Source organism: Ciona intestinalis, chromosome 14 (genome assembly GCF_000224145.3).
Source record: "Ciona intestinalis chromosome 14, KH, whole genome shotgun sequence".
Lineage (NCBI taxonomy): Eukaryota > Metazoa > Chordata > Ascidiacea > Phlebobranchia > Cionidae > Ciona > Ciona intestinalis.
Window position 1 is genome coordinate 2,261,332 of NC_020179.2, and position 27,822 is coordinate 2,289,153.

The 27,822-nt window shown below is 33.6% G+C and overlaps 3 protein-coding genes across 5 annotated transcripts in view; all 3 read left to right on the forward strand.

Moving 5' to 3' along the window:
• The window catches only part of LOC100179894 (Werner syndrome ATP-dependent helicase homolog), a 17,603-nt gene extending 3,072 nt beyond the window's left edge, over positions 1–14,531 (forward strand). Inside the window, exons 4-25 of one of the 2 annotated variants that reach the window (XM_002131717.4) lie at positions 1,167–1,244; positions 2,142–2,335; positions 2,470–2,537; positions 2,903–3,086; positions 3,518–3,707; positions 4,213–4,319; positions 4,760–4,901; positions 5,299–5,421; positions 5,804–5,905; positions 6,333–6,412; positions 6,616–6,798; positions 7,434–7,593; positions 8,457–8,616; positions 8,842–8,998; positions 9,703–9,883; positions 10,698–10,845; positions 11,090–11,271; positions 11,761–11,923; positions 12,307–12,454; positions 13,234–13,305; positions 13,558–13,720; positions 14,173–14,531. In XM_002131717.4, the coding sequence (XP_002131753.1) occupies positions 1,167–1,244; positions 2,142–2,335; positions 2,470–2,537; positions 2,903–3,086; positions 3,518–3,707; positions 4,213–4,319; positions 4,760–4,901; positions 5,299–5,421; positions 5,804–5,905; positions 6,333–6,412; positions 6,616–6,798; positions 7,434–7,593; positions 8,457–8,616; positions 8,842–8,998; positions 9,703–9,883; positions 10,698–10,845; positions 11,090–11,271; positions 11,761–11,923; positions 12,307–12,454; positions 13,234–13,305; positions 13,558–13,720; positions 14,173–14,265 (3,078 nt within the window). In that variant the 3' untranslated portion in view covers positions 14,266–14,531. The remainder of the gene's footprint in view (positions 1–1,166; positions 1,245–2,141; positions 2,336–2,469; positions 2,538–2,902; positions 3,087–3,517; positions 3,708–4,212; positions 4,320–4,759; positions 4,902–5,298; positions 5,422–5,803; positions 5,906–6,332; positions 6,413–6,615; positions 6,799–7,433; positions 7,594–8,456; positions 8,617–8,841; positions 8,999–9,702; positions 9,884–10,697; positions 10,846–11,089; positions 11,272–11,760; positions 11,924–12,306; positions 12,455–13,233; positions 13,306–13,557; positions 13,721–14,172) is intronic. The other variant, XM_018814930.2, reaches the window with a different exon arrangement.
• A 754-nt stretch (positions 14,532–15,285) lies between these two features.
• Positions 15,286–26,017, forward strand: LOC100177540. Of its 2 annotated transcripts, XM_018814908.2 has the most exons (17): positions 15,286–15,416; positions 15,612–15,943; positions 16,568–16,649; positions 17,088–17,209; positions 17,409–17,582; positions 18,477–18,565; positions 19,103–19,205; positions 19,929–20,004; positions 20,121–20,214; positions 20,510–20,675; positions 20,878–21,064; positions 21,501–21,641; positions 21,888–22,681; positions 22,948–23,085; positions 23,507–23,697; positions 23,850–23,972; positions 25,494–26,017. In XM_018814908.2, exons 1-17 carry the CDS (start codon positions 15,317–15,319, stop codon positions 25,504–25,506), a joined length of 2,925 nt encoding a protein of 974 aa, XP_018670453.1. In that variant the 5' UTR covers positions 15,286–15,316; the 3' UTR covers positions 25,507–26,017. The 2 variants fall into 2 exon arrangements, with proteins under 2 accessions (XP_018670453.1, XP_018670454.1); XM_018814909.2 differs by lacking the exon at positions 23,850–23,972.
• A 1,329-nt stretch (positions 26,018–27,346) lies between these two features.
• Positions 27,347–27,822, forward strand: part of LOC100175227 (coatomer subunit beta-like) — a 14,735-nt gene continuing 14,259 nt past the window's right edge. Inside the window, exon 1 of the mRNA XM_026837478.1 lies at positions 27,347–27,546. Within this exon, the coding sequence (XP_026693279.1) occupies positions 27,375–27,546 (172 nt within the window). The 5' untranslated portion in view covers positions 27,347–27,374. The remainder of the gene's footprint in view (positions 27,547–27,822) is intronic.

A 27,822-nucleotide genomic window follows, 5' to 3' on the forward strand; every position in this document is an offset into this window, starting at 1 on the left:
GAAATCCGTTTAAAATTAAAAAGACCTGGTCGTTTTAAGCCCGCAAAGTAGCTAAAGAACTATATATTCAAACGTACTCAGTTATTACGCCCTCGATTGGCGTAACAATGATCATTTTACGTAATGTTTTCCTCAACCACGCATAATGCTTTGTTACGACATAGTGGCGATTCACACGTTGGTTATTTGTGTCATAATAGCATTTGATGCGTTCATTATCAACAATCCAGAAAAAAAGCAAACTGAATAGTCTATGTTTACGGTGGAGACTGTTTATTAAAACTTTAAATAGAAGTTAACCCATATGTTGTTTTATATTTAAAACAGCTTGTGACAAGTACATGGCTAGCGCCATAGCAATATAAGTTTCCTTGGTTATACAATGATTGATCAAAACAAAATAACACACATATTGGTTGGTATTAAACACATTAATGCATTACCTTTTCCGTTTAATCTTTTTGTGTGGCGGATGTGGTTGGATTTAATTAACTACTGTACCAGCCAGGTGCAGAAGATGCTTACTACATATTTCAGAACCAACTTTAGCTGCTCAGAAAAGTAAAACGACACCTAATGGTTAACCCACAGGACAGGCAAAACCTAAATTGCGAATCGCCCAAAAACGATTAACAAACGGTTTTAATGTATTAAAAACTCCACAAATACTAGATCTGTATAAGAATGAAATGTATGTAATAATCAACAGCACTAATATTTTTCGAGGTATCATTAATGTTCGTATGCATATCGTACGATCAACGTTTTTTAACAAACGGCGAACGAGTAAGTGACTGCTTGATTTCGCCAGTTTCATAACCGTATTGATTAATAGGAAGCAGTTTTGGTCCACGTTAATGTCGCCATTATAATTAACGCTACCATGGAATGAAAAGCATAATCATGTTTTGCCGCGAGTAAAGAAAACTTGCGTATGCCGTATTTTCCTAATTTCCGTTAGACGAATGACGTCATAATAAAAGTGGCCTCTTCTGCAATTTAAAAAAAATCGGCGCTTATGCGTGTAGGGTGTAACGGAACGGTCACACCTTTTTTCCAAACATTTTTTTTTTTAACCATAAGCAGGTTTTAACAAGTGTTGTTTTAGTTTACTACCTGTCTTTTTTCGCTTTTGTAAACTTTCTTGATCTTCGTTAAATTTTTAGAAAATTGAAGAAATGTACGTGGGAAGCTTAGAAAGCAAACCTTCTCCGGGATTTAGTTCTTCTTACGAGAAAAAATCAGTGAGTGCAGTTTTTCAATATATATATATATATTTATTATATTCTTGTATACATAGCTTTAAATGAATAAACGTAACTTTAATAATTTATTTACCACCGTGTAGTGGTGCAACAATAGATGACTCTAAGTTAGAGGTCATTACAAAGCAAGTTTTATATCAAAAATAATGTCTTTGTATGTATTGTATTATCAAACTTCCTTTTGTTGCAACATGTTGTTTTTAAGGTTATACATTTATATTCATAATAAATGGTTTTAGCAAGTTTTGGCACAATTTAAATAAAAGTTAACTTTGAATATATGACGCATCTAGTTATAAGTGAGGTGTCACGTATATATATATATATATAATGGATTTTGTTGGCGTCATCAATACAAAAAATTCTTTCATATGTGTAGTAAATTAACCAGGAATCACTTAGCAATAGATTCTTTATTAATGTTTTGCCTAAAAGCATGAACTACACACAAATATAACTTGTCTTCTTAATTTCAAATTTGATAAACAGAGTTCTGGTAAAGTGTAATGCTTCACAAACACAATACCTGGTTCGTAAAATTTAATGTTGCAATACATTGAACACAACACTATAAGTCATTTTTTTGCATTATTTTTTTAAACCTTAGCATTCTTGAACGAAAATTAATGAACAACTGTATAGATTTATCACATTTTATCTTTTTGTTAAAACCCCCTGACTGTACATTTTAAGAATCAATTCTGTTTTGCATTTTTGTTGTAAGTTATTTATTTATTTATTTTATTTTTTTTTAGCTTTATTATATACGTGGGTGAGGTCCTAGATTATGGATTGCCATTGTTGCCTCATAACCCCCTAAGTAGTAATTAAAACAAGCTCTTTATAAAAATTAAGAAGGAACTTTATTGTTTTCAGTCACCAGATTGTTACATAATACCAGCAGACTATGGTTCTTGTTCAATAGCCGACAATGACTTCGATAATATTGAAGATTCTAAATCATCGGATTTAGATACAAGTACCACACTGGATGATCCAAAATATATCGCTCCTGAAAAACAATACACAGATGTATTGAAGGAATATTTCGGACATTCTAAATTCCGCCCGTAAGTCTTGTTTGTTTTTATAATAAAAAAAAATTTGATTACAAAATCATGATTCACACATGCCATGGTAAAGTTCGCTGCATTTTATGTTTTTTGGTAATTTTGTTTTACATTTTTTTGACTACTTTTTCCAGAATGCAATGGAAAATCATCAACACTGCACTGAATGATGGGAGAGACCAATGTGTGGTCATGGCTACCGGTATGTTACATTAAAATCCTTTCATTTGCAAACTTTGGGAAATACTGATTATTAAAACATCTTCTAATAGGCGACAGTACATAATGTATTACAGTTGACAAGAATATACAAAAAATTTTTTTTGCGCACTATTTTAAAACGACGAAAATTTTCTGCCAAATTGTTGGAGTAACCTTGTTTAGACTGCACACATACATTTTTGAGTAAAGAACAATTGTTTCTTTATTGAAAACATTGACTTGATAAAAAAATATGTCAAAGTTAAAAAATTTGCTGCGCATGCTGTGAATATTGTGTATCTCTGGTGCATGAGGGTATTTGGTATTACATATATATCAGCCTGTTAAAACTTTGAACTATTTCAGGTTATGGAAAAAGTTTGTGTTACCAATACCCCCCTGTGTACCTGGATAGTACAGCAATATGTATATCACCTTTGATTTCTCTAATGGAGGACCAAGTACTTAAGCTTCATACCAGCAACATCCCTGCAGCTTTCCTTGGATCAGCGCAAAAGAATAAACAGGAGACATATAGGGATATGATGGGGTAAGGCAGCGGTTACAGTTGGCCCTAACATCCCTTTGGGGACCTTTGCGACCGTAAAGCGGGCACTGACTATAAACTGGGCAACAGGGAGTTGCTAGCTAAACACTGGGCATGAAAAGCTTAAAATAAATGGGAATAGTTGTATTAAGATATGCCAGTGAAGGTGTAAAATTGTTGTAGGAGTAAGGGAAATGCATTTCACACCCCATTAAAATAAAGTTTGTCTGCGGCTGCAAGAGGCTATTGACTTTAAAACCAGCGTCATATTTACTATTATTGTTGGACTTTAAGTTGTGATAAAATGTTAAAATAACTTGGTTTTGCTTTTGTTTGTCAGTGGCTTTTGATATGTTTATTGTCCAAGGAGGGATGTAGAATGAAAATTGTTGTATATGAATCTTTTTGTAGTTTTATGATTTTTGCTTTATTAGTGGAAAATTTCGTGTTGTTTACATCACACCTGAATATGCTGAGTCCTGCTCGGATGTTTTGGAGGAACTCAACCGTAACGTTGGAATTTCATTGATCGCGATTGACGAAGCCCATTGTGTGTCACAATGGGGTCATGATTTTAGAGCTGCTTATCGTAATCTTGGCCGACTGAAAACTATTCTACCGAAAGTAAAAATTTACCTATAACTAATATTTATATATATATGTATATATGTATGATATATATATGTAAACAATTTTGCATATATATATATATATTGTAACAATTTTGCAATCATTTTTTAGTAAAAATCAGTTTTAATTGCTTATTTTCCTTTGAATTTGTGTTTTTTTTTTGACCGAGTTTGTATTTGGTGACTGAATTTTGCTTTAAAATTGTCCTGGGGTGGACAGGTGGTATTCTTGTCTATTGACTGGACTAGTCGCCACTAAATTATTTTTTACTTCTTTTATCTACCCAACTAAAATTTAATCGGTAAATTGTGACCGATCCGGTAAATTGTGACGAACTTCTGTATTAAATAATGCATGGAAATTTAGTTGTTCAACTAAACATGAAAATACCTAGGCTAAACTTGAGTCAGTCAACAACAAAAAAACCTTAGTGATTTCCCAACCAACGAATTTTAGTTGGTAAATAAGGATATCACGGGTCATCTTTGTTGTGCCACAGGTACCCATCATAGCTTTGACAGCCACTGCCACCCCAGAAGTTCGAAAAGATATCTGCAATTCCCTGCACCTTAAGAATGCTCTGATTACATGTACAAGCTTTGACAGGTAATGTTATTCTATTCTGTAAAAATAGGATTCTATGGTGTGGCATACCATGGGACTTAAAGTCCAGAAGTGTACCATTACCGCAACAGGTATTACAAGATAAAAAATTATAGCAATTACTCCAGTAATTTCATACTGAATGTGTCTTTAGGCAAGACACCTAATGACAATTGCTCCAACCTAGTGGCCACTAATGGGTTGTCCAAATTGTTATAAAACTCAAAATTAAAAAATCAGCCAAAATTAATCACCCACAAAGCTACATACGCTGTAACTTGTAAGCAGCACAAGGTGTATGAATCCGTACATCCATGTTACAACGACTGTCATTACCCCTCCAAAAGAAATTGAAAAATTATTAAAAAAGTTACATTCAATGCTACGACATCTCTTATTAGTTCTTTAAATTTGGTTTTATAATTTTTTTTTTATAATTTCAGGGTGAATTTATATCTCGATGTATACAAGAAGTCGGGTGATCCAGCTGCAGACCTACGTGGGTTAATGAAGCAAAAAACTGTCCGAAATAAAACTGTTTATTCATTTGAGGGTCCGACTATTATCTACTGCCCAACAAAAAAGGTGAATTCACCAAAAGTACATTTCTTAGAGAGTAATATGTTGAGCACACCATCTTTTATATTTCCACTTATGGAAGACTTTATCATTTAAAATTCAAGTTAGATAGATCAATGAATAATACACCTGAATTAATTTTAAACTTATCTACGGTTGAGGTCCTACAGTGGGCACGCGATAGGATTTAAGATTTAGGTCAGAGTTTGCTCATTACCCCAATATTCACGGTGTTACAACCCAGCGGGGACCACTGGAACAAAGACTGCAATAGGTCTTGCTTAAGGACACATGTCAGTGTTGATTATCGAACTGGGTATCCTTTTGGGTATATACCAGCCCCTAACCACAGCTTTTGACAAAAATACTGTACAATGCACGTTCTCATTCCTTCTTATGGCAGGACACTGCAAAGTTGGGACAAGCAGTAAAGAGCCTTGGAGTAAGGTGTCTAATCTACCACGCTGGTATATCTATGGAAAGAAGAAGTGAGGCACATCATAAGTTTGTTCGTGATGAGGTTGAGGTACAACATTGTATTTTGTGGTATACAGCACTATTACATTACGGCATAAATCCATTTTTTACCTTTGCTAGAACGCATTTTGTCAACCCTTATTCAAATGTTGGGGCAACATTTCACCCCATGCACCCCTAACATAACGCCTATGCACACATGCATGTTGAGGATGTACAGTACATATATTAATGATTGAATAAAACTTATTTACCCTTTTATGGCGGGGCAACTACAGTTGTTAAAACACGGGTGTTCTGTTTTATACACCTCGTATGCTTATAATTTATATAACATTGTCAGTGATTTTTTTTGCCGACAAGTTCGATAACTTGATAGTGACCACTGGGTTTGAGCAATTTTTGTTAAATGTCAAATATTCTACTTATAGTGCATTGTGGCAACAGTTGCTTTTGGTATGGGTATAGACAAACCTGATGTGCGAAAAATAATCCACTATGGTGCGCCAAAGGACATCGAGAGCTACTACCAGGTGAGTGTTGTTGCTTCACTAAATTTGTAAGCTGAAGGAGAAATTGTAAAAAAATATATGAACATACTAATAAAACATCAAATTTTTTCGATATATGCTTAAACGTGATCTAAAAAAAATCTTACCAAACAAAAAATCGAATAGCTTCTTTTATTTTCCTTGGTATGCCTTTTTAAAGATATGCCTGACAATAGTCATTACCTGATTGAATAAACAGGTGGTTTCCAAACTTTTTTATCTTGTGCCGCAGAGCCATTGGCTGATATATAAAATTAATTTCCCCTCTAAGGCAACTTACTAAGCTTAAAAAACTTTACAATCCTAAAACCAAATCCCCGGGTAGGAAACCCACTAGAATAAACTGTAACAAAATAAGCTCTTTGGTTTTTGTGGAATGAATTTTTATGATGAAATATGAAATTTGTAGGAAATAGGTCGTGCAGGCAGAGATGGCCTTCCTGCTACTTGTCATACTTTTTTCACATCCGGAGATTTCAACACTAATAGGTTTGCTGCTCAGTTTTCATAATAAATTTAACTATTTCTGTTTAAGTTAATTCAGTACTAACTGTTCATAAATGTTTGCCTTGCCTAAGATGAAAGATTTAAAAAATAGTCCATAAAAAAATTGCTATTATCTACATTCTATAAAAACAATCAGACAGCTTAGACGCTATTACCATGCACAAGATCTCATATACAATTTTTAGATTTTTCCTGCGTGATATATCTTCCGCCAAATTCAAAGACCACAAAGCTGGAATGATTCTTAAAATGGAGCAATACCTCACCACTACTAGCTGCAGGCGTAAAGCAGTTCTATCACATTTTGATAAACGGGCAGAGAGCAGCATCTTCGGTACTGAGAAGTGCTGTGATAACTGCAGGTCTAGGTGAGAAAAAAAATATTTTAAAGATATTCTATTTTACTGTGGTATTAAAAGTAATTGGTATCAAAGATAGGTTAAAGTTTTTTTTGTTGTTTTTTTTTTCTGGTAAAATGTTTGACTCTTTCAGTAGTTAAATTTTATTCAGTCATTAGACTAACTATTTTACCTATTACAGTTATTTTGGTAAAATTTGATACACAGGTGTAATTTGACTTTTATTTTTAAATTTTAACTTGTCAAAGGCAAGAAAACATCGGAATTAATGTATAAATGTAAAAATCATTGATATAGACTTCACACATATCGTATGCGTGTGTAGTAATACTTTAAACAGTAGGGTGGGGGAAGATAGGACAACTTTTAACTCTACTTTTTCATCCGATTTTGCAGTAAACAAAGGCTTTTCGAAGAATTATAAAACTATACTTTCTCGACTACTATAGACCTTTAATTGTTTAAAACACAATCAGGAGGATATTTGGACATTATGTGTTTAATGTGTCCCATCCTCCCCCAACCTGCTATACATGTGTCTGTATGTTTATACAGTATTATTTCGGTATACTGTGCGTCTGTGCAGTGTAATGTGTATGACATAATAATATTCTGCCCTTTTTATTTTGAGATTTTATTGTCAGATCAAAACAATTAAAAGGTATGGGCTTATCAGTAGAAAATGCGACACCAGTAGAAGAAGAGTTTGATTTTTCAAAAGAAGCACAACAACTTTTTGAAGCTGTTAAAATAACAGGCGAAAAATTTGGTCTAGGAATGCCAGTGGCTTTTATATGTGGATCTGTAAGTTAATTACCTAATTTTAATCTATCTTTATGCAAGTTGGCATAAATACTGAAGCTGTTTTTTAAAGGATAGGTGCAAATACATTTTCAGTTAAAAAAAACTACAGTTTAAAATGCAAAAAATGTTTATTAAAAAAACAAACAAGTTTAAACAGGACTGTTACTTTTAATTATCCAGTGTGCAACCCCTAAGGTAGTTACTTAAATAATTGCTGCCTGGTCCTTTCTCCTTACTCGGTTGGAATTTATTCTCATTTGAAAGAGAAAGCAATTTCCTTTTAATTTCAGCAATAAAACAATACATCATCGTATTTGAAATTTTTAAGTGTTATTTTGTCAAAGTTTTTAAACATTTTTAGCTAATTTAGCCACTTTCCTACAGTTTTGTCCCCAATTATTGCTCTTAACTTCTTTTCCCACCTATGCAAAGTTGAGGTTTATTTGGTTTCTGGGGCTGTGGTTAAGCATCATGCCTTTAGTACAAGGCAGTTTCCCCTCACCCGAGGATAAATATGAAGTATTCTGTAATTTATTTACCCTCACGTGGCGGGACAACTACAGTCGTTATAACATGGGTTTTCTGATTCATACACCTCATGCCCCCTTACAAGTTACAAGTCTTACCACATAGACATATCTAACTTTGTTGTTTATAATTTTTTGAATTTTTGTTTTTTTTTATGTATGGCAGTCATGGACATTTCATTAGTGACCACTGGGTTGGAGCATTTGTTGTTAAGTGTGTTTTCCAAGGACACATATGCCCACAATGGTAGAATAGCCTTGAAACTGTAACCTCTAGCTCTAGGTTAGAGGCAGGCATGCTAACCACACCATTTATTAATTAATTCATTATTTCAGAAAGGGAAAAAGATGTTTGATCGATTCACACAGCACCCTAAGTTTGGCAGTGGGGGTAACCACAGCCAAAAATGGTGGCGAGCATTGGGGAAATCTTTACTAAATGAGCAATATCTCAAAGAAAAACAAATGAGAAAGGGATCATTTGGAGCAACTGTCGGTATGTTAACGAATAGAAGAAACAAATTGTAGGAATTTTTCAAGGTGTAAGCCTAACATAAAATCAAAATCTCCAAAATATAATTAACCACAAAGTTACAACTTTGTATCTGGTAAGCAGGTACGAGGTGTATGAAACAACACCCGTTATAAGGACTGTCCTTGCCTCGCCATATGAGGGTAAATAAATTACTTTCATTTATTAATTCATGTAAACTCATCGCAGAAATTGGTCCCAAGGGCCAGGAATGGATTGGTAAACGTCAGTTTTCTTCTAACTTGCCTCTTATGCTCGTTCCTACCATTGATCTTACAAATCGTGAGATGCGGACATCTAGTGGTCCATCCAATCCCACAGTCAGCACCACCGAGGGGGGTAAGACGTAAGTGGCTACATTGTCAGAAGACAGAGAATTTTACCTTTATTAAAAATAGAGGAAAAAGGAGAATTTTAATTGACAGTTATTTAAACAACTATGCTTATAGTTAAATTCATCTCGTCATAGGTTGAAAGAAGTCTTTAATTTCTATTTATTGTCTGATTTGGTGGAAAACAAAGAATATTTTCAAAAATTTAAATATAACCATATCCTCACAACTCTAAACAAACATTGTTAATTGTGAAATGTTATGTGCTAACCTTATCTATATTACCATACAGTACTATACTAAACATTGGGCAGTACACCCAGGTTTTTGTAGTTGAAAAAATAATCATTAATCACTCACATTTACTGCAATAGTTCCTGCGAATTAAGCCCTGATCTTGTGCAGTTGTGCTGAATGATTTTTTGAATGATTTTTTGTATTTAAGAATGATTTTTTGTATTAAAATTCAGTCAGAGTCTGGTGCTGCGAAATATAAAACAGCAAAAAATCCGGTTCAACATTTCTATTAGAACAAGATACCATGTATGCCATTTAGAAGAAATGTATATCTATTTTATTATACAATTTATTGGACTTGATTTGTTCTGATTTTGTAATACCACATCCTTTCGTATTTCTTTACACAAGAACTTTTACACAACGAATATTAGCATAAATCAACCCCTGGTTGCTATGGGTAATCTTACATATTATTTAGATTACTTCCACTTATTCCTGGTGCTGGTTCAATGTCTAAAGAGAAGCTTAACAAACTCACTCTTGGTCCTTACTTACCCACTAACCCCACTTTAAATGTGGTCAAGAAACCAACAACAGTGGACAAGCATAGTGGACCCCTTTATAGATTACTGTTGGCACTTAGAAACGAAATTGCACAAGTAAGAATATTCTATTTTTTCTAACTAAATGACGCTTTTGAATTATTTACTCTTGCCCGGTGGATAAGGACAGTACTCTTACGGGTGTTCTATTTTATACACCTCGTGTTCGCTTACAATATAACTTTGTGGGTGATTATTTTTGGGGGCTGACAATTTTGGACGACACATTAGTAACTACTGGGTTGGAGCGATTGTCGTTAAGTGTCTTGCCCAAGGACATGTATGCCCACAATTTTGGGTGATATTTTTTCTGTATAGCTGACAATTTAGACAGCCCATTAGTGACAATTAATTTGGGACAATTAAAGTTAAGTGTTTTGACCAAGAAAAGAATTAAATTAAAAATATTTTGATTCAAGGTGAGTAGGGGGTCTTGTCACACACCAGGGTACAAGAAATGTAGGCTAGAGTTTGCTCATTACCCATATAGGCATGACTATGCTAGATTTTTATTTGTCAAACAATGTAATATACTTTTCTAAAACTGAGACAATATATTACATGAAAGGTCACCCACAGTCTGTATTTGCTAGAGACCAATTTAATACTTGTTTTCAAGGCATTGTGTGTTCTAATAGAAAAAAAAGTTGTTATGAACCTTCTTAATAGGTAACTTCATATGTGTTGTCTTTGGTAAACAATTCAAGCGTGGGGACCAAAGTGAACTTTAAACTAGCCACGTGAAGGACACTCGCCACATCGCATATACAGTTTATATATAACCTTGTATTATTGGCACATTTTTACTAATAATTCAATATCGGCTAATAAGATCTTTAGTATTTGGCGCAAATTTTGTAACACTGCTCAGGATATGGATATACCACCTCATCTGGTTGCCAACAACAAGGATTTACTGGAACTTTCCAAAGCTCGACCAAGCACAAAGGATCGTCTGTTGAGAGTAGATGGTATGTCGGTTGTAAAAGTCAAACGTATCGGAGAGCCAGTTCTTGTGGGTGGGTATTTAACTTTTTATGTATTTTTGCCACTTTTTTTACAATACTGTGTAATTTTAAATTTACGCAATTAAATTTGCCATCAATAGTTTTATACAGCAGTATATTATATACGACGAAAAGAAAAGGTTTACAAAATCTGTCTTCTGAGTAGTAATGACCTCCCACTGTAATGGTATTTCAAAAATTACACAGTACTATAAAATTTGTAATAATTTATTTACAAAGTCTAATTCCTGTACAGTAATCAACTCCTACTGTACGGAGCATGAGGCAAGTTTTGATAACTTTGATGATGAAGATGAAGATTTTCTTCCTCCATCTCAAGCAGCGAGGAAGAGGAATGACACAGGAGTTCCAACCAAGCCAATCACTGACACTGTCAGGACGACCTACAATCTTTTCCATGAACGTTGTTTAACATTGGTACAACAATGTTTTTATATCTTTTTTATTTAAATTATTTCTGCGTTTATTGATTGCTAATGCATTATTAAATTTTTGTTTTTTAAAGGATACAAGAACTCCTTATGTACAATAGCCCATATACAATAGATTGAAGTTTACTTAACTGTTTTTGTTTTAGGAAACTGTATATAAGGGATACAAAATATACACGTATGCAGCAAATTTAGAATTTTTGTAAAATTTTTTTTACACAGTCAATGTTTCGTTAAAATCAAGACTGAGTCTGCTCCCAATTGTGGATAAAGAAACATCGGTGTTTTCTTGCTAAATGATGCATGCATCTTCTCCCAATCTTCATAAATCAACACTGTGATTGCGTGTGTAGTACAAACAAGGTTACTTGAAACAACAGAAAATGTTGGTTGTTTTATCAAGGGCATGCTAAAAGAAATTGTTCTTGTGTATCTTTTACATCTTTTTTAAAATTGTTTAATTTTATTAAAACAGGAGGAAATTTCAAAGGAACGTGGCTTGCAGATCTCAACTCTTGGCACCCATCTTGGTGATGCTCTATCGGCTTGTTATCCCGTTTCATTTCGGCATCTTGGGATCACTGAGGACCTTATCAACCTCGTGGAGGACACAGTACGAAAACCCCCAATTAACTCAGGTTTATATCTTATGATTATAACATAGACATTTTCTTGTGTTTTTATGTACTCCTGCTTATTGTCCAGTTGTAATATGAATGTCTTACTACAGGTCAGTCCTGTTTGGTACATTCCCATACCTCATACCCATTTTTCATCTATATTCTATAACATTTTTATTTTTTATACACAAAACTTGCATAAGGTGTTTTCATGCACCATGTTTTCATTGCAAAATAATAATTGATCATGTTATATTAATATAATACCCTTAGTCAAAAGTGGCAGTTAAATAAAACAAAATAAACCTTTCACTACATAAATCGACACTTTTACAGAAGTTTGTGCACACACTGTCAAAATATATGCTAAACAACACTATTTTATTACAATTTTGTTCCAGATGTAAGTCGCTTGGTACCTGTTAAAGATAGGTTAGGGTCGTCTGTTGATTGGAGCCAGTTAAAAATAATTCGAACTTATCTCACCCATAAGTATGGCCTGGTAGCTGCAAACCAACCACCTGTTGCCACACCCAAACCTGCATCTCCGTAAGTATTCTATCAATGTAGAAATGGGAAATATAGTATTTTGGAAAAGGTCGCTGTACTCTTTGCATATTTGTTTATTTAAAGTAACCTTTGGCGCTACTGCCTTATTGTACAAATGTTAAAAATGACAATTGTGCAAGTTGTACTAAACCATATAATAAACAAAAATAGATTAACCATCTAACGGACGTCCGTACAAATTATCTGTTTGGAACATAAAAGCATAAACTGTGATATTTATAATACCTGTATCTATGACACATTTTTATATACAATATAGAATGACTTTGAGGAAAGTCACATATACCAAAGCAAAATATTCTGTAAATTAATACATACTATTTCCTGCCACCTTAATTCTGAGATAGTGTTGGTGTTTCCCATTACAAAAGTTCAAAAGCCGATATTTCCGGATATAGGTGACTGATATTGAATAACTTGGCATTGACAAAATCAGAATTTAATACACTTCAGTTTTTTCGTAAAACAAAAAAAGTGTTAACATGGCACTTCAAATTGAGGTTGCATTACTTTAATGATACAATAAGAATCTTGGCAGTTTGTAAATGTATATCTATACATGACGATTACCTTTTAATGATAAAATAGCGTAAGAAATTCATAATATTTATCTAATATTAATATCTCATTAAGTCTACTTATCGGAGTTTCCATGTTTTTTTTTATTTTAAGATGTTGGATTTGTCACCTATGCCCATACTTACGCTGGTTATGTATTCTGTGTACAAATAGTATCCAACAAATAGTATTTAATTCAGGGCACACACTGTAAAATCTAAAGGATTTCAACCACCAGTAAGAAACTCTAGTTACAACACACCTTCATCAAGGTATGCTATTAAAGTGAAAAAGTATATGTATTTATGTTTTAGTCTGTTCGGTCTTTAATCATCCTACCCCAATGTTTTATAATAGTGTAAAGGTGAGTATGAATACATCATGTCTTTTAAAAACCTTCATGTCGTACCTTGACACCATAAGAGCCACATGTGACTGCTATGTAAGAAAACCCATGTGATTGTTAGATTGTGCAAACATGACATGAATAGCATCTTCTTATGCATATAATATTTTAACTGCAGTTCCAATACCCAACAACCTGGACTGCTACAAATTTCATCAAAGCGTGACTTTTCCCGTTCCTTCCTTGAAACACCTGTACAGTTAGCATCCAACACTGGTTCGATCACTTTAACTGAAGATAGTCCCAGTACTTCAAATTACTTTGGCGAAAGATCTTCTACTGTAGGCTACTATTATATTATGTTTGTAACTCGATGGTAAATCGACAGTCACTATAACTGTTTGATACAACTCATGCTCACTTTTAAGTAACCACATCTGTAACTTTATGGGTTAATGTTTTTTTCCTGTATAGCGAACATTTAAGACAACTTATTATTAACTACTAGGTTGTAGCAATCTTGCCCAAAGACACATACGGGTTCCTGTAATTAGTGCATGTCCGCTATTTCCACTATGTCCGCTATGTCCGCACTATTCCCTACATACTTGCACTAATTAAAGGGACCGGACACATGTACCCACAATGGTAGCAGTGGCGAGCCTTGAGCCCATAACCTCTAGAGGCATTAAGCTTTTGCATTTTGTTTGTCCTATACATAGCTTTGTATTCATATTATTAAGTCATGGGTAGTACTTAATAATAAAATTTGAACTACTGTGTTTTATAATAGAAGAAAAGGAAACTGCCAGCTTGGGGAAAAGGCACAAGCAACAATGCAAAGAAGAAATTTACTTTCAAAAGAAAATCAAACAACTTTTTGTAGCTTGAAGCTACAATAAAATGGCTTTATCATTGTTTCTTCATTTATCTTTTCGCAATAAATTAAAAAACTGCCTTTGTTTAATTTTAGCAAGCTGCGTGTGTTTTGTGCTCAATTTTGTTTACTGCTGTCCATAATATGATCCTTATTTATTAAGAATGGGAAAGACACAGTGCCCTATTTATCTGACAGTGGCATTGATTCGTATATACTATGCAAACATTCATTATAAAGCGACTGGTGCTGGTTTATTAAAACATTTTTTTTTTTTTCGAAAACCGATTTGTCATTCTTGACGCTCTTTGGTGAGAACATCTTCGTACGAAATTTGAATATGTGAGACAGTTGGCTAAATATAATATTTATTCCGAAAACAGCTGGTCTGTCAACAGACTGCGTCTATTTCATCGCTTTTTAATATCAGAGCAGTGGGACGGTACACAAGGTAGAATTAGTTTGACGACGCTAACATGTTCGGGCACGAAAAGTTGGCGACAAACAACCAGCGTCACGCCCCGCGGCGCGCGTCTAGAGCTATTGGGGGGAAATTCTTACGCGCGAATTTTGATTCTTCGTTTTTCGCGCATTCGGCCGCTCCGCGTATACCCGCAAAGTCCATTTCCTACACCTGCTGCTGTGCAGATTTGAATGTGGGAAAAGTCGAAAATCAGCACCATAGGATGTTTTGAAACATAAATTGAACCGCGTACAGTTATTAAACCAGTTAAAAAGAATTTTGAACAGACATTTAGATGAGAACCGTTTCTTTCCGGTGATTGTAGACTGTATAGTTACAGTTTTATCGGTAGATGCACAGGCAAAAAGCGGATTATCTGTCTGCTATGTGGCACTTGACAGATTTTTGTTTGTTCTAAAGTCAGATTTAAAGTAGACTTAATCTGTAGCTTGTAGCTGTAGGCTCTGCTGATATAACTGCATACAAAAACTGTTGATCTTACAAAATCAAAATTGCTGATAGGTTTGGGTTTATGAATTATTTCTTTACTTGAACTTTAAACATAGCCTTTCTTTTTGAAGTATTTAGGTTTTAAATATGGAGGCACTGAGTCCAGAGAAGGAAGGGAAAGGTTTAGATGCTGCCATCAAAAAAATCCAATCTGCTTTGATGGATGGAATTGACAAAGAAGAAACAGGTATTCATAAAATCTGTTTTATTGTTTACGCTTGGTTCTTTTTCTTGGATTATATGCCTCTTAAGTTTTTTCATAACACTGTAATTCAAAGAAAAAGTTATAAACTTGTTTGCGTGAAAACAAATACAACTAAAACATACTTTAATGGTGTTTTATGCAATACATTGTTTTAGAGCTTTTTTATGTGTATGACAGATGACTGGAGTGATGAAATGGATGAATTAGATTCTACTAACTGCCCGCTTCCATTTTCAATCCAAGAAGAAAATGTTGACGATAGTGGGCTCCAATGCGAAGAAATAGTTATATCTGCAAGTTTCAACTCGGAAAATGGACATGAATCACAATCAGATTTGAATATAATTGCCACGGTAACACCTACAAAATCAAACACTCATACCAAAGTCCAGACTGCAGCATTAACGCCAACTGCTAACTTAAAAGTACTCTTACATGCTGCAAGCCCCGAAATTCGCAACTATGAGCGAAGAAAAAAGCTGTTTTCAAGACCATGCAGCACTGAACAGGTGTGTTTTAGTTTATGCCTATCGCTAAATGAATAATTTTGACAGCTAAAAAATAAGTTATTTATATATATATATTATAATATTTTGTTTGAATATCATATGATATGACCTGTCACCTATATATATATACTTTCATAAACATGGGTAATAACTTTTCTAAGAAGTTACCTATAGATTGGTATCCATTAATGTAAATAAATGAATGTAACTTGCTTTAGCCTCCCACCGGAAAACTGCAGTCTTATAAGTTATAACACAGGTGTTATGTTTCACACACCGTGGTTATATACTTTTTTTATGTCTTCTATAACTCAAAATTTAACCCATTAGTGACCACTGGGTTAGAGCAATTGCTATTCAAGTATCTTACCCAAGGACACATAGGCCCACAATGGTAGCAGCGACGAGCCTTGAAGCCTTAACCCCTTGGCCAGTGTTAAAGGCAGGCGCGCTAACCAACTGCCACATCCCCAGATAGGCAGATATATAGTATAAAATTAAACTATGTGATGAAATTACATTTGTTACTTCATTATACCATTTGGTATATTATCTTCTGCTAGTTAGAAGCTGTTTAAAAAAACTTGGGGGCACTTATAATGTCACAACTATATTTCCATGTAGGACCAACCCCAACAGGCAGTTGAAACAGCAGATTGTTTCTCGGAACAAACAATGGAAATAGCCGAGGAATCTGAGGCTGAAGGTGCTTAGTTTACCTAAGTTATAATTTTAATAATTTAATAGTAGAGCTAATATTTGCATTCACTTTGAAAGTCAAGTGCATGGTAAAGGTTTTAAAACTACTAAGTGACGTTTATGAATACCTTGTTGTAACTTGAATTTCCCTTTTCTATTTCGCCTATAAAAGTGATATATATACAGGTGCCAAGTTATCCTATTTTAACAATATATATATATATAATTTTATATATATATGTATATAAATTAGGATAACTTTGCACCAGTTAGAAATTTAGAATATGTTGGTGGTTGACAAATTTCTGCTGCGTTTATTATTGATTTATAAGCTACACTACAGTCGAGTTGGGTAGTACAAAACAACAATCACCAACTTTTGGCTTTTTCTTTCAGTAATGCATTAAACTCTTTTTTTATTTTTACTGATTTCAATCTTTTCTAGACTTAAATGAGAACCAGGCTCAAGATGCACCCAGAAGAATCTGCAAAACTTTTAAACGAAAAGAAAAATCACTGGGCCTACTCTGCCGTCGGTTTCTTCGACTTTTTCCAGAAAACCCAAAGGTAATATTGAAAAAGGACAATATCAAATGTTTTGTTTGTACGGCATATATGAACACCTTTTAGTTTAACTACAATTGCAGCAACTACAATTTTATTTTTACAGTTAGTTATATAACTTATATTTATATGTATTTGATTACTGGTAATTCACTCATTAACTAGGGTGGAGTAAATTGTCTTAAAAATCCCGTATTTTTAGGAGAGCATATCAATCTGCCTTGATGATGCAGCTGCCAAGTTATGTGTTGGGCGGCGTAGGATTTACGATATCATAAATGTTCTTGAGTCAATAAAAGTCGTGACGAGACTTGCAAAGAATAATTATACTTGGAGGGGAAGGAAAGGTCTCTCACAAACACTGTGTGCTCTCAGGGTAAGAATCAAGGGCATGACCTTTTTAATCAAAAAAATACAGATTCCAAATTATTGGTTCGCAAAACTATTTCATAGTACTTCTTTGGTGTTTTAATGTCTTTGCAAATTAGTTGTGTTTTTAAGATAATATATAATCTTTAAATTTGGCCTCTGCCTCTGGATGCCCACCACTGATTTAATATAAAGTGTAAACTGGGGCAACATTTTTAAAAATCTTTATAAAACGTCAAAAAATGTAAAATATATGTATATATATATATAAATATATATTTTTTACATTTATTTATTATAAACTTTAAAACTTATTTACCAAACTACAAATTTGTTTTGAAAATCAAAATTACTAGGCAAAAAAAGCAAAAACCTATGATTCCAGACCGAGTAAGAAATTTTTTTTGCTGTGGCATTGTTTGGCATTTTATGACCTCTGCTTGTCCAGGCTTGCTGAACTGTATTGTAAACATAATTGTGAACTACATTAGTGTGTGTCTTGGTACAGTTTAATCATTACAGCTTTCTAATTGTGCCAGGTTCCCTTATACTTCAGTTAAATTTGTATTTTTACCTGAATAAATTGATGTTCATTGTACATAAATGACAATAGCCTATACAACATACTCTTGCATAAGGCACTGGCTTTAATATATTATTATTTAATCTTATAGTTTATTCATGGGTTATTAAGTGTAATTCTGGATTACCATACTTTCTGTTTATCTGAAATCATGGAAAAATGATAAGAGCTGAGAGTGTCTTAATGCACAATGTGTATTCATACAAAACTCATGTCTCCTGTTGTTCATACTACACATTTAAACATCAAACCAAATATATCTATTTACACCTTAAACATGCTACATTTATTATAATCGAAACATCATTATCCTTTCAGAAAGAAGCAGAGGAATCTGGCAGTGCTGATTCAATTAGAGCAAGTATAAACGGATATCTGGTTTATAAAGTAAATATTGCAACGCAAAGGTAAGTTTTACTTTCTCATAGTTTTGTATAACAAGTGCAATTTAGTTTAGGTTGACCATTTAGTTTATTCTAAATAAAGTTTATATAATTACGGAATAAATATAAGTAACAAGTTACTTGTTACCATCTCTAAGTTGTAATGTGACAAACCTTATAATCTGGTAAGATCCATTTTAAAGAATCCATGGTGTAAGGGCAATTAATAGTCAACTCTTGTAATTTACAAGTAATGTGAAACATAGTAAGTTACCGAGTTGCTTGCCTCGCCTTATTACGACAAAGTCTTGCTAGGAGAAAAAACAAGTGCTCCTAGCAAGCTGTTCACTGTAATGGACGCACACACACGAGATAAACGTTATCTTACTCGTTTTAAGTGCGGTTGTCATAACGCCGAGAACATGTTTTTACCGTAACCTCAAATAAATAATTTTTGTAAAAAATATTTTATGAAAAAATCGATTCCTATAGTTGCAATACTTAATAAATTACTGAAATCCTCATTGAGGTGATGGCTGATGGTAATCTTTGTAATTTTAGTGTTTCATCAACTCCCCCTGAAAGAGACACAAGCGTGAAACGAAGAGACAAGTCACTTGGGATTCTTAGTCAGAAATTTGTCACCCTGTTTCTGGTTCAACCTGTAAGTTAAGTTCTCTCTGCTTAATTTGTTTCACTGTTAAAGCTTTAGCTTTACAGTGTGTATCAGGAATATTACAAATACAAAAGTTTGTATTGAAAATTTGAAATCATGGTTAAAATTTTAAATTTTAAGTTTTAATTTACCTTATCAGTATTGGACCATATTCTATCCTATGCAGTACCTAATTTGCACATACTCGTGTAATAGTATGTCAGTAGTTAGTATAAGGAGTGGGTAATATATAATATGCTATGATTTCCTAGAGCAGTGGGCGGGCATAACTTATAAATTTACCATTTACAAATTGTGTAACAATTGCCACACCTGTACTATACAGCTTCAGGCATTATTATTCTTATATTGTGCATTACTACAATACATGCAACTGATTCATGCTTGTTGTATGCAAAACCAAGGAATTTAAAATTCAGCATTATCTGTTCTACATGGTAGCAATCTGTTGGTAGCAGGCTAATGGTTTTCTTTAGATCGCCCTAAGCCCCAGGTTCCACATATGGTTTCCTGTCATACCGCATCTTGCAAAACAGCAATTTGCTATCAAATAACTAACTGACAATTTTATGTGAATAAAAAACTATGTGGTCTAGTTACTAAGTAATACAAAACCTTTTAGCACATACTAATAGTTAATGTATGTATGTCATTAGTTTATAGGCCATTAATCTGTACATGGCATAACTTATTCATTCCTGTTTTTTCCAGAATCAACTGGTTTCATTGGACATGGCTGCCAAAGTTTTAATAACAGATAGAAATCCACAAGACAATAAATATAAAAGTAAGTCTTGATCATTAGATTCATTACAACTCACAGAGTTACGCAACACAATCATATTTTATAATATGTTTTACTGATCTAAACTTATCACTTTTCAACATTGTATTTTTAATCAGCAAAAGTACGTCGGTTGTATGACATCGCAAACATACTCACCAGTCTACGATTAATCACAAAAGTTCAAAACCACGGAAGAAAACCTGCTTTCCGGTAAAGTTTGCACAATTTGTCTAATGGTTGTAGCAATTTTTATTTGGCTTTTATAATAAATCCTTTTTGCCTAGAATTTATGAAGTTTTGAAAACATAAATTGTTGGATATACCACTATTGTCGTATGTCTGTCTTGGCAAGACGCTTAATGGTTATTGCTGCCATCCAGTGGTCACATATGGATTCTAAATTATCGATATGCAGCAACTAAGCCACTAAAGCTTTGTATTATTATAAAGGCTGTTATTGCCCAACAACAAAAGGATAATTAAGCGATGTTTATTAAACTTCCAGATGGATTGGCCCCAAAGCTATCTGCACATCCACGAGTGCCGTGTCCCCGAAACATCGTCAGATCATTGTGATGTCGCCCGTCTCCAACCTCTGGTCCTCACCGAAGATGCAAGTCATCATGCAGGACAAGGATGAGGGAGATGGAGGACTTTTTGATCTGTGCCAGGTAAGATGATTATTTCTTCGGCCTTTTTACAACTTTATTTTAAAAAAAACATATTTTTATAAAACTTTTTTTATATAAATGTATATTATATATGAATAATGAATAATAAAATTAAGCTTTTTACAATAAATTTTGTTTAATTATAACACAATCTTGTTTATCCGTTTAGTTTTGATAAAAAAATTGGAATTTCTTGCCTTAGGTTGTAGAGCAAGAAAGAAAGGACCTTTGCCTTGAAACTCCAATTAAAGGAGGGGGATTCACCCTTAAAACCCCATTAAAAGGGGATCAATACAGGATTGTAACCCCAGTCAAACACACATCACAGAAATTAGCTATGTCAAGCTCAAATGACGACAGTGGCGTAAATTTGGACTCCTCATTCAATTGTAAGTAATAAGTATGGTGACATCTTAGGAGAAATAACTAAAGCACTGAAAGCAGATAATGAACTTTTATATATTCTAAATCTCCAAAGGTGTTTTGAAATTATGCTTGTAATAATGTATAAAAGAAAATTAACAGAAAAAAACTATAGACAGCAGCTATATGTATAAACATATATATATCAGATTGATGATACTACTAGCGAAATATGTTTTTTGGTCAATTAAAGGGGCGTACCAACGAAAAAACAGTTTTGTATATGGATTGAGATGCCCAAATGTGATATTAAGGTACTGTACTACCAAAGTTTTCAGATTCACAGCAAAAGTTTTGTTTTAAAAAGTTTAAAAAAATATTATGCAAGCCTTTGTTTACCATGTAATCAATGAGCTCTTTATGTATTTTTTTCTGTTAAATGTTTGATCTTGTGTTTCCCAGCGGATGAGATTTTTCGACAAGAGTTAGAATCGCTCCGGCAGAGATTCCCCTCTCCAATGTCTCGTCTTCTTTCTGCATGTAATGTGGAGGAAGCACTCACAGAGCACAAAGAGAAAAAGAGAAAACTTGCTTTGAAAAGTGGTAAGAAAGGGAGTGATAGTATAGTTATAACAGTTTTCTTCATAGGCGGCATTTTTTTATTAATAAAACATAGGCAATAATAGTGAGACACACAATCCTGGGAGGCAAATATCACTGTATGGCCTACTGAATGGAGTTTTTACTGATTAACGCAATTGAGACAATTCAGCAGTTGACCTGCCTGCCCAGCCAAGTTTTTATAATTTTTTTTTTGTATTTTTTATTGATTTAAAACTTATTTTTCAGAATCATCCTCACATTCAATTACTGAACCGGTCACACCAACCAAAGTCAGTCTATCATACTTGAAACAACAACAGATAGCAATTTCGAAAACTGTGGACAGCGTGACCAACAGATCACAAATAAACTTGCGCAAACCATCAACATTGGAGTCGCATGCTTTGAAATCAAGCACCAAAGTTTGCCAGACAGTTCAGCATAACATGGGAGTGAGCAAATCACTTTGCAGTGACCAGGCTTTGCGAAATATAAAGTGCTTAGTGCCCGTGTCAAAAGAAAACTTTGGTATGCAAAGGAACTCTGGGTCTTTGGTGCAGTGCATCAAAGTACTTCCTATGAAAACTCAACCTTTGAAGATTGTTATGAACCCTTCAAACAAAAGCCAGGAGAAAAGCCCCGAAATGTCTCGTAAAAGTTCCTCAAAAATGACAACAATACGTGTGATTGCACCTAGTAGCACCCAAGAAAGACCAACGAACAATTTCGTAAAACTGGATCTTTCTAGTACGAACTTTAAGACTGTCACACCAAAAACCAAGCTCCCTAACTCTAATGAGAGGACAGGCTTCTGCCGACCTGTGCTGTGTAACGTAACAAGCTCAATTAACAACAGAGCCAAGCCTGCTCAGAAAATTTCAAAGGTTGTAACTAAGTTAGTGACACGATTGGAAGAGACTGCTGCAAAAAAAGCAAACATTTCACATGCCTCAACCAGCTTTGGGTTATCTACAATGCCACAAGTGCGATTTACTGACAGCAAGTTGCCTAGCAGTGGATTAGTAGCTTTGTCCAAAAAGGTAAAGTATAAACCAATGGTTATGCATGAACTTTAAATAGCAGTTTTGCAGTTAAGAAAAAAAGTGTTGAAAAACTGAAAAAATAATATGAGGGCTAAATGTTTTAAATAGTATAGATTTATAGAATTGCTGTAACACCTCTGAAATTTTAAAATTTTATATATATATTAATAAAAAAAATACTTTTATGTTCAGCAAAAAGTATATTTTTTCTAGTTTAGTTTTTTTTTTATTCATCAATCATCATGTCTTCCTTATCTCTAAAGATCTCTGCATCCTTGGAAGTTCCTCCTCAACCAAAGAAGATGAGAGTCTCCTCCAGAAAGCTTAGGATGACAGATGAAAATGAGGATCCTGAAGTGAAACATCTTCTGGGATGGAAATCCCCCCCTCACCCAATCAAAGTAAAATATAATTAATGTTGTTTTTAACTCACTGTTCATACTTTGATCCACTTTAAAAACCACTTTTTAAAGGTACAAGTAAGTTAGCAACTTTTCCATTTCCCAAAAATGTACACTCGTCACTCGTATAACATTAAATTACTATATTTATATTGTAGCTCATGTTCATGTAACATTTAGTATTACTTATGTAATATATTAACCATCACATAAGTTACACGACTATAATAATTAATTAGCACAAACATTAAGTTTTTGAAAAACCTTCAATAGCGAAAACCTAAAACTACTTTGTATCCATTCTACTTTTAAATGTCATGACTAGACAGTAGAAAAGTGTATCATATCACCAAGTCCAACTTTAAACATATTTCTTGAATAAAAACAATTATTTTTTAAGTAACCCAACTTATTATTGCAGCCCATACCAAAACAACTGTGCCTTGACGCCAATCAATCAAAAATTCTGCAAGAAAACAATATAACTCTTGCACCCACAGTAAAAACTACTGAAATTCCATCTGCAGAAAACTGTTCCACAAATTTAAACTTATCATTTGGGAAAATGCAATCAGAAGATACTCTGCTGCAACCTATTTCAATAAATAACAGGTATTGTATAAGAAACTACTTTGGTATTGATACGGATACCTTTTACATATATATCTTAAATTATGCGAAAAGTATTTTTGATACATTTGCATATTGCCACAAAGTTACAAGAGCTACAGTTTTAACAAGTAGTTCCTTTTACATGTTTTCAGGATAGAACAGTCTACATACATCCAGTTAGAACACAGTATAGACAGTTTCTCTTCCCTTGTGTCATCTAAAGCTTTTCAGATTTCCAACTACAATACTCCAAAGGCAGAGTCAAGCACAGTACAGTAACTAGTTGAACATATTATACCAACATTTTTAAGATACTATTTATAAACAGCTACCACAAATTTGTGTTGTTTTCAGTTGCACAGATAATCAGATATATAAATGAACGATTGTAACTTGATTTGTGCTTGCTAGTGGAAAAATGACAGCCGTTATAACACTAATGTTCCGTTTTACACACCTTGTGCCTGATTAAAGTTATCCTATGTGTAACTTGTTGGTGATTGTTATTATGTGTGGCTCAGTGGCTGTGGCTGACAACTCTTACAGCCCTTAGTGACTCTTAAATGGGCATACCAACGAAAAAGTTTGTGTATTGATAGATATGCTCAAATGTGATCTTATTCTTAGGGTACCATCAAAGTTTCAAAATACAAAACAGCTTGTAAAAAAAGGGGTTTTAAAACCACAAATTTAACCGCTGGAGTAAAAAAAAATACTAAAAAAAATTTATTTTTTAATTTGGTATAATGAATGCTTCTTCTTTAAAACTATATAAAAAAAATTGTAAAACATAGACTTTATAATTTTTTAATTTTTAATTAAACATGCTACATAATATGCTATCTCTGCAATTTCTTCCCTATTAAATAATTTTTAACTGTTTTTTTATATTAAAATGTTTGATATGTCTCACTGGTACCTGCTGTACCATGTTTTTTTTATAAAAAAGTCAGTGTTTCGTGTTGAACATAAGGTTTGAAAAATTGTCAACATAATCTGGTATGTAGAAAGGTTCAATCAAAAAATTAAAAATAATAAGGTTTACATTTTTATTATGTATTTACAATGAAGAAGCATTCATTCATTTACAATGAAGAAGCATTCATACCAATTCCAGAATTAAATTTCAATTTTCTTCATTAGTTTAGAAACTAAAAACAGTCAAAGTCCAGTTTCTTTTTTTTTTCTTATAGGAAATCTCATGCATTATCAAAACAGCCGAATTAGTTTTACTCCACCGTTTTTTTACGCGATTTTTTCCAAAAGCCGTATTATTTTAGGAAGGTTTGTTGGTACCTTTAGGTCGACTTTGGGCATCTCCATCCATATGCAAATTTTCATTTTTCGATTATATGCCCCTTTGAATCAATTGTTCTTGCTTAAGGACACATGCCTACAGAAGTAGTCGGGATGAGCCTTGAACCCGTTACTTCTGGGTTAAAGACAGTCGCGCTAACCACTGTGCTAAGGAGCCTGACATACATGAATATATTAAGGTGTTACTCCAAAACTGCTGTCTGTTTAACAATTACTTTTTCCATATCAGTGCCAATAAAGGGTTTGGGTTCAATGCTTGATGCTGTTACCAACTATATTGCTGGTGACCTAGTGTGTGTGTTTTTTGACAGTGTTGTCTACTATGGAATATAACGTACAATAAATAGAAACCTGTACTAGAATGACTGACCTTTCTCCAACGCAATAAGTTGAATTTAGGTTTCATTCATTCTTAAACAGATATATACAGTGCACTATATATATTTTAGAATTTTTATAAGCTTTGTTTTAATTTTCAGGTTTGCATCTTAGAAGCTTACCAATCTTAAACAGCGTTTCTGTGCGGGTTGTCCTAATTCAACCAATATATATAAAAATATATCTGTGTACATAGCCTGAGCATTGTAATTGTTATAAATAAGGTTCCAGAAAATTTACGAACTTTTTTTTCCTTTTTCTTTGAATGTATATTTGGTGTATGTTTGTATAAATTCCCCATTTTTTATTCTAGGTAATTTATTTCTTTTTTTTAAATTGTTAAGATGTAAAAAATGAATCAAAAATTACCTCCTAAAATACCAATACCGAAAAGTTTTTTTCTTTTTATATGCTAGCGTGGTAGTATTTTGTGGTATAATCTTTCAGTGTGTGCTTAGCTACATTAATTAGCTATAAATTTGAACTACAGAGCCATATTTTTAAATTCAGTTAAATAAACTTGTTAAGTTTTTTGAGCTGTGTTTTTATATGAAATTTCACTTTTATTGATTTTTTGAATCGTCAAATTTTGGGAGCTGCTTAATACAAATAGACGTCATAATTATTCATTCGTTCTTGTCTTTTGTTATATAATAAGCTGTCCCTTTAATTAGTACATGTCCGCTCTGTCCACTATGTCCGCTATGTCCGCTCTGTCCACTACGTAGAAAATATTTTATAACACGGGAGTTCATACGCTTCGTGCCACCTTACGAGGTAGTTACCATGTAGGCCTGTGTTACGTTGTGGGTCAGCCGAATGTGAATGAATGTAACTTACTTATATCGGAAAACGACAGTCGTTATAACACAGGTTTAACACCTCCTGCCAGTTTACGAGTTACCATGTATGTTACTTTGTGGGTGATTATTTTTTTTCAGCGTCGAGCCTTGAACCCATTACCTCTGAGTTACATGCAGGCGCGCTAACCACTATACCAAGGTGCCAGCTGACATCAGACATGATTATTTTTGGAAGGGAAGTATTCTTTAGATGACTACTCAATAGGTACAATGTTTGTTTTTTACCAGGTTTTAATTTGAATGAACATATTCAAAAATTTAGTTAGTTAATATGTAAATAGGCCATTTTGTGAAAAGTGTTACTCCCCGCTTAATTTAAAAATATCCTTTCGCTACGTCATTCGCGACACGTCTTTTAATCACGATACGCACGAGTGCACAGGCAATTCTGGTAAAGAATTCAATGTTCTGCGTAGTTTATTTATTTAAAAGACAATTTATACTTTAAGGTGTTTGTATGAAAGAATATTGGAATATTTAACGTAGAAACATTCCACCAGTTGTTTAGGGTGGCTATGTGAATGTTGGCTACATTTGTTATTTTCATTTTGTAAATATTCAACGCAATTTACTTGTGTTTATAATCGTCACCTGTATAAAGTTTTCCTTAAATGTTTGAATAAATAATAAAAATCTATTTACCCTCGCGTGGCGGGCATGGATAGTCCTTACCACGGGTGTTCTGCTTCATACACCTCGTGCCCCTAACAAGTTGAAGTTCCACCAACTTTTACGTATTTAACTTTGTAAGTGAATATTAATTTATGTACGCGCTAGATATAATTATTGCGCTAATTTAAATACAGCAGTATTCGTTACAAACGACTTGTTTAAGGATTTTAAAAATTAAGCAGATTGTAGAACAAAACAAAATTCAGGCTATTTTTCCAATCTGGCATACAGAGTGTTGGTATTACTGCCGCTGGTGACCAGTATAAATTTTGGTCTCAAAATGTTTTTTACGTCTTTATACAGGGGGTATCAGGGAGACGTAAGGAACATTTTAAAATCAAAATTTTCACTGGTTACCAGCGGCAGTTTTACCCAGAGTGTTTATTATGATTTCCCTTATTGGTTGTTCTTTAATTCTAAATAGTTGGTTAGGTTTATTGCTTAGTCATGACGTCTGCGGAGAGTATCTGCTACACTCTTATTAACAGTTCCTCAATAACTGATGAACCAACAAACGAAACAAACCTTAAGAATGAGATCGAACATGGAGATGTGAGAACAAAGACTGATGCACTGAAGAAGGTCATCCTTATGACTCTGAATGGGGAAAAGCTGCAAGGTGTGTAGTAATGCATGAGCATAGATATTATGCTATAAGTATTGTGGCCTTGGACTGAGGGCAAAATCTGTTTCTTATTATTGCATGGCATAAAATTTTGAGTGACCGCTGAGTTGGAGCCAGGTCTAGATGAGTGTTTGTTGTTAGAACATCCTCAGAAAATTTATAAATATTTTCGTTACGGAGCGCTAAGGTAAAAACGATGCAAAATTATGAAAGCGATTGTTTGTAGTTAATTTAAACCAAAATTCTGTGACTTAAAATTAACTACACGAC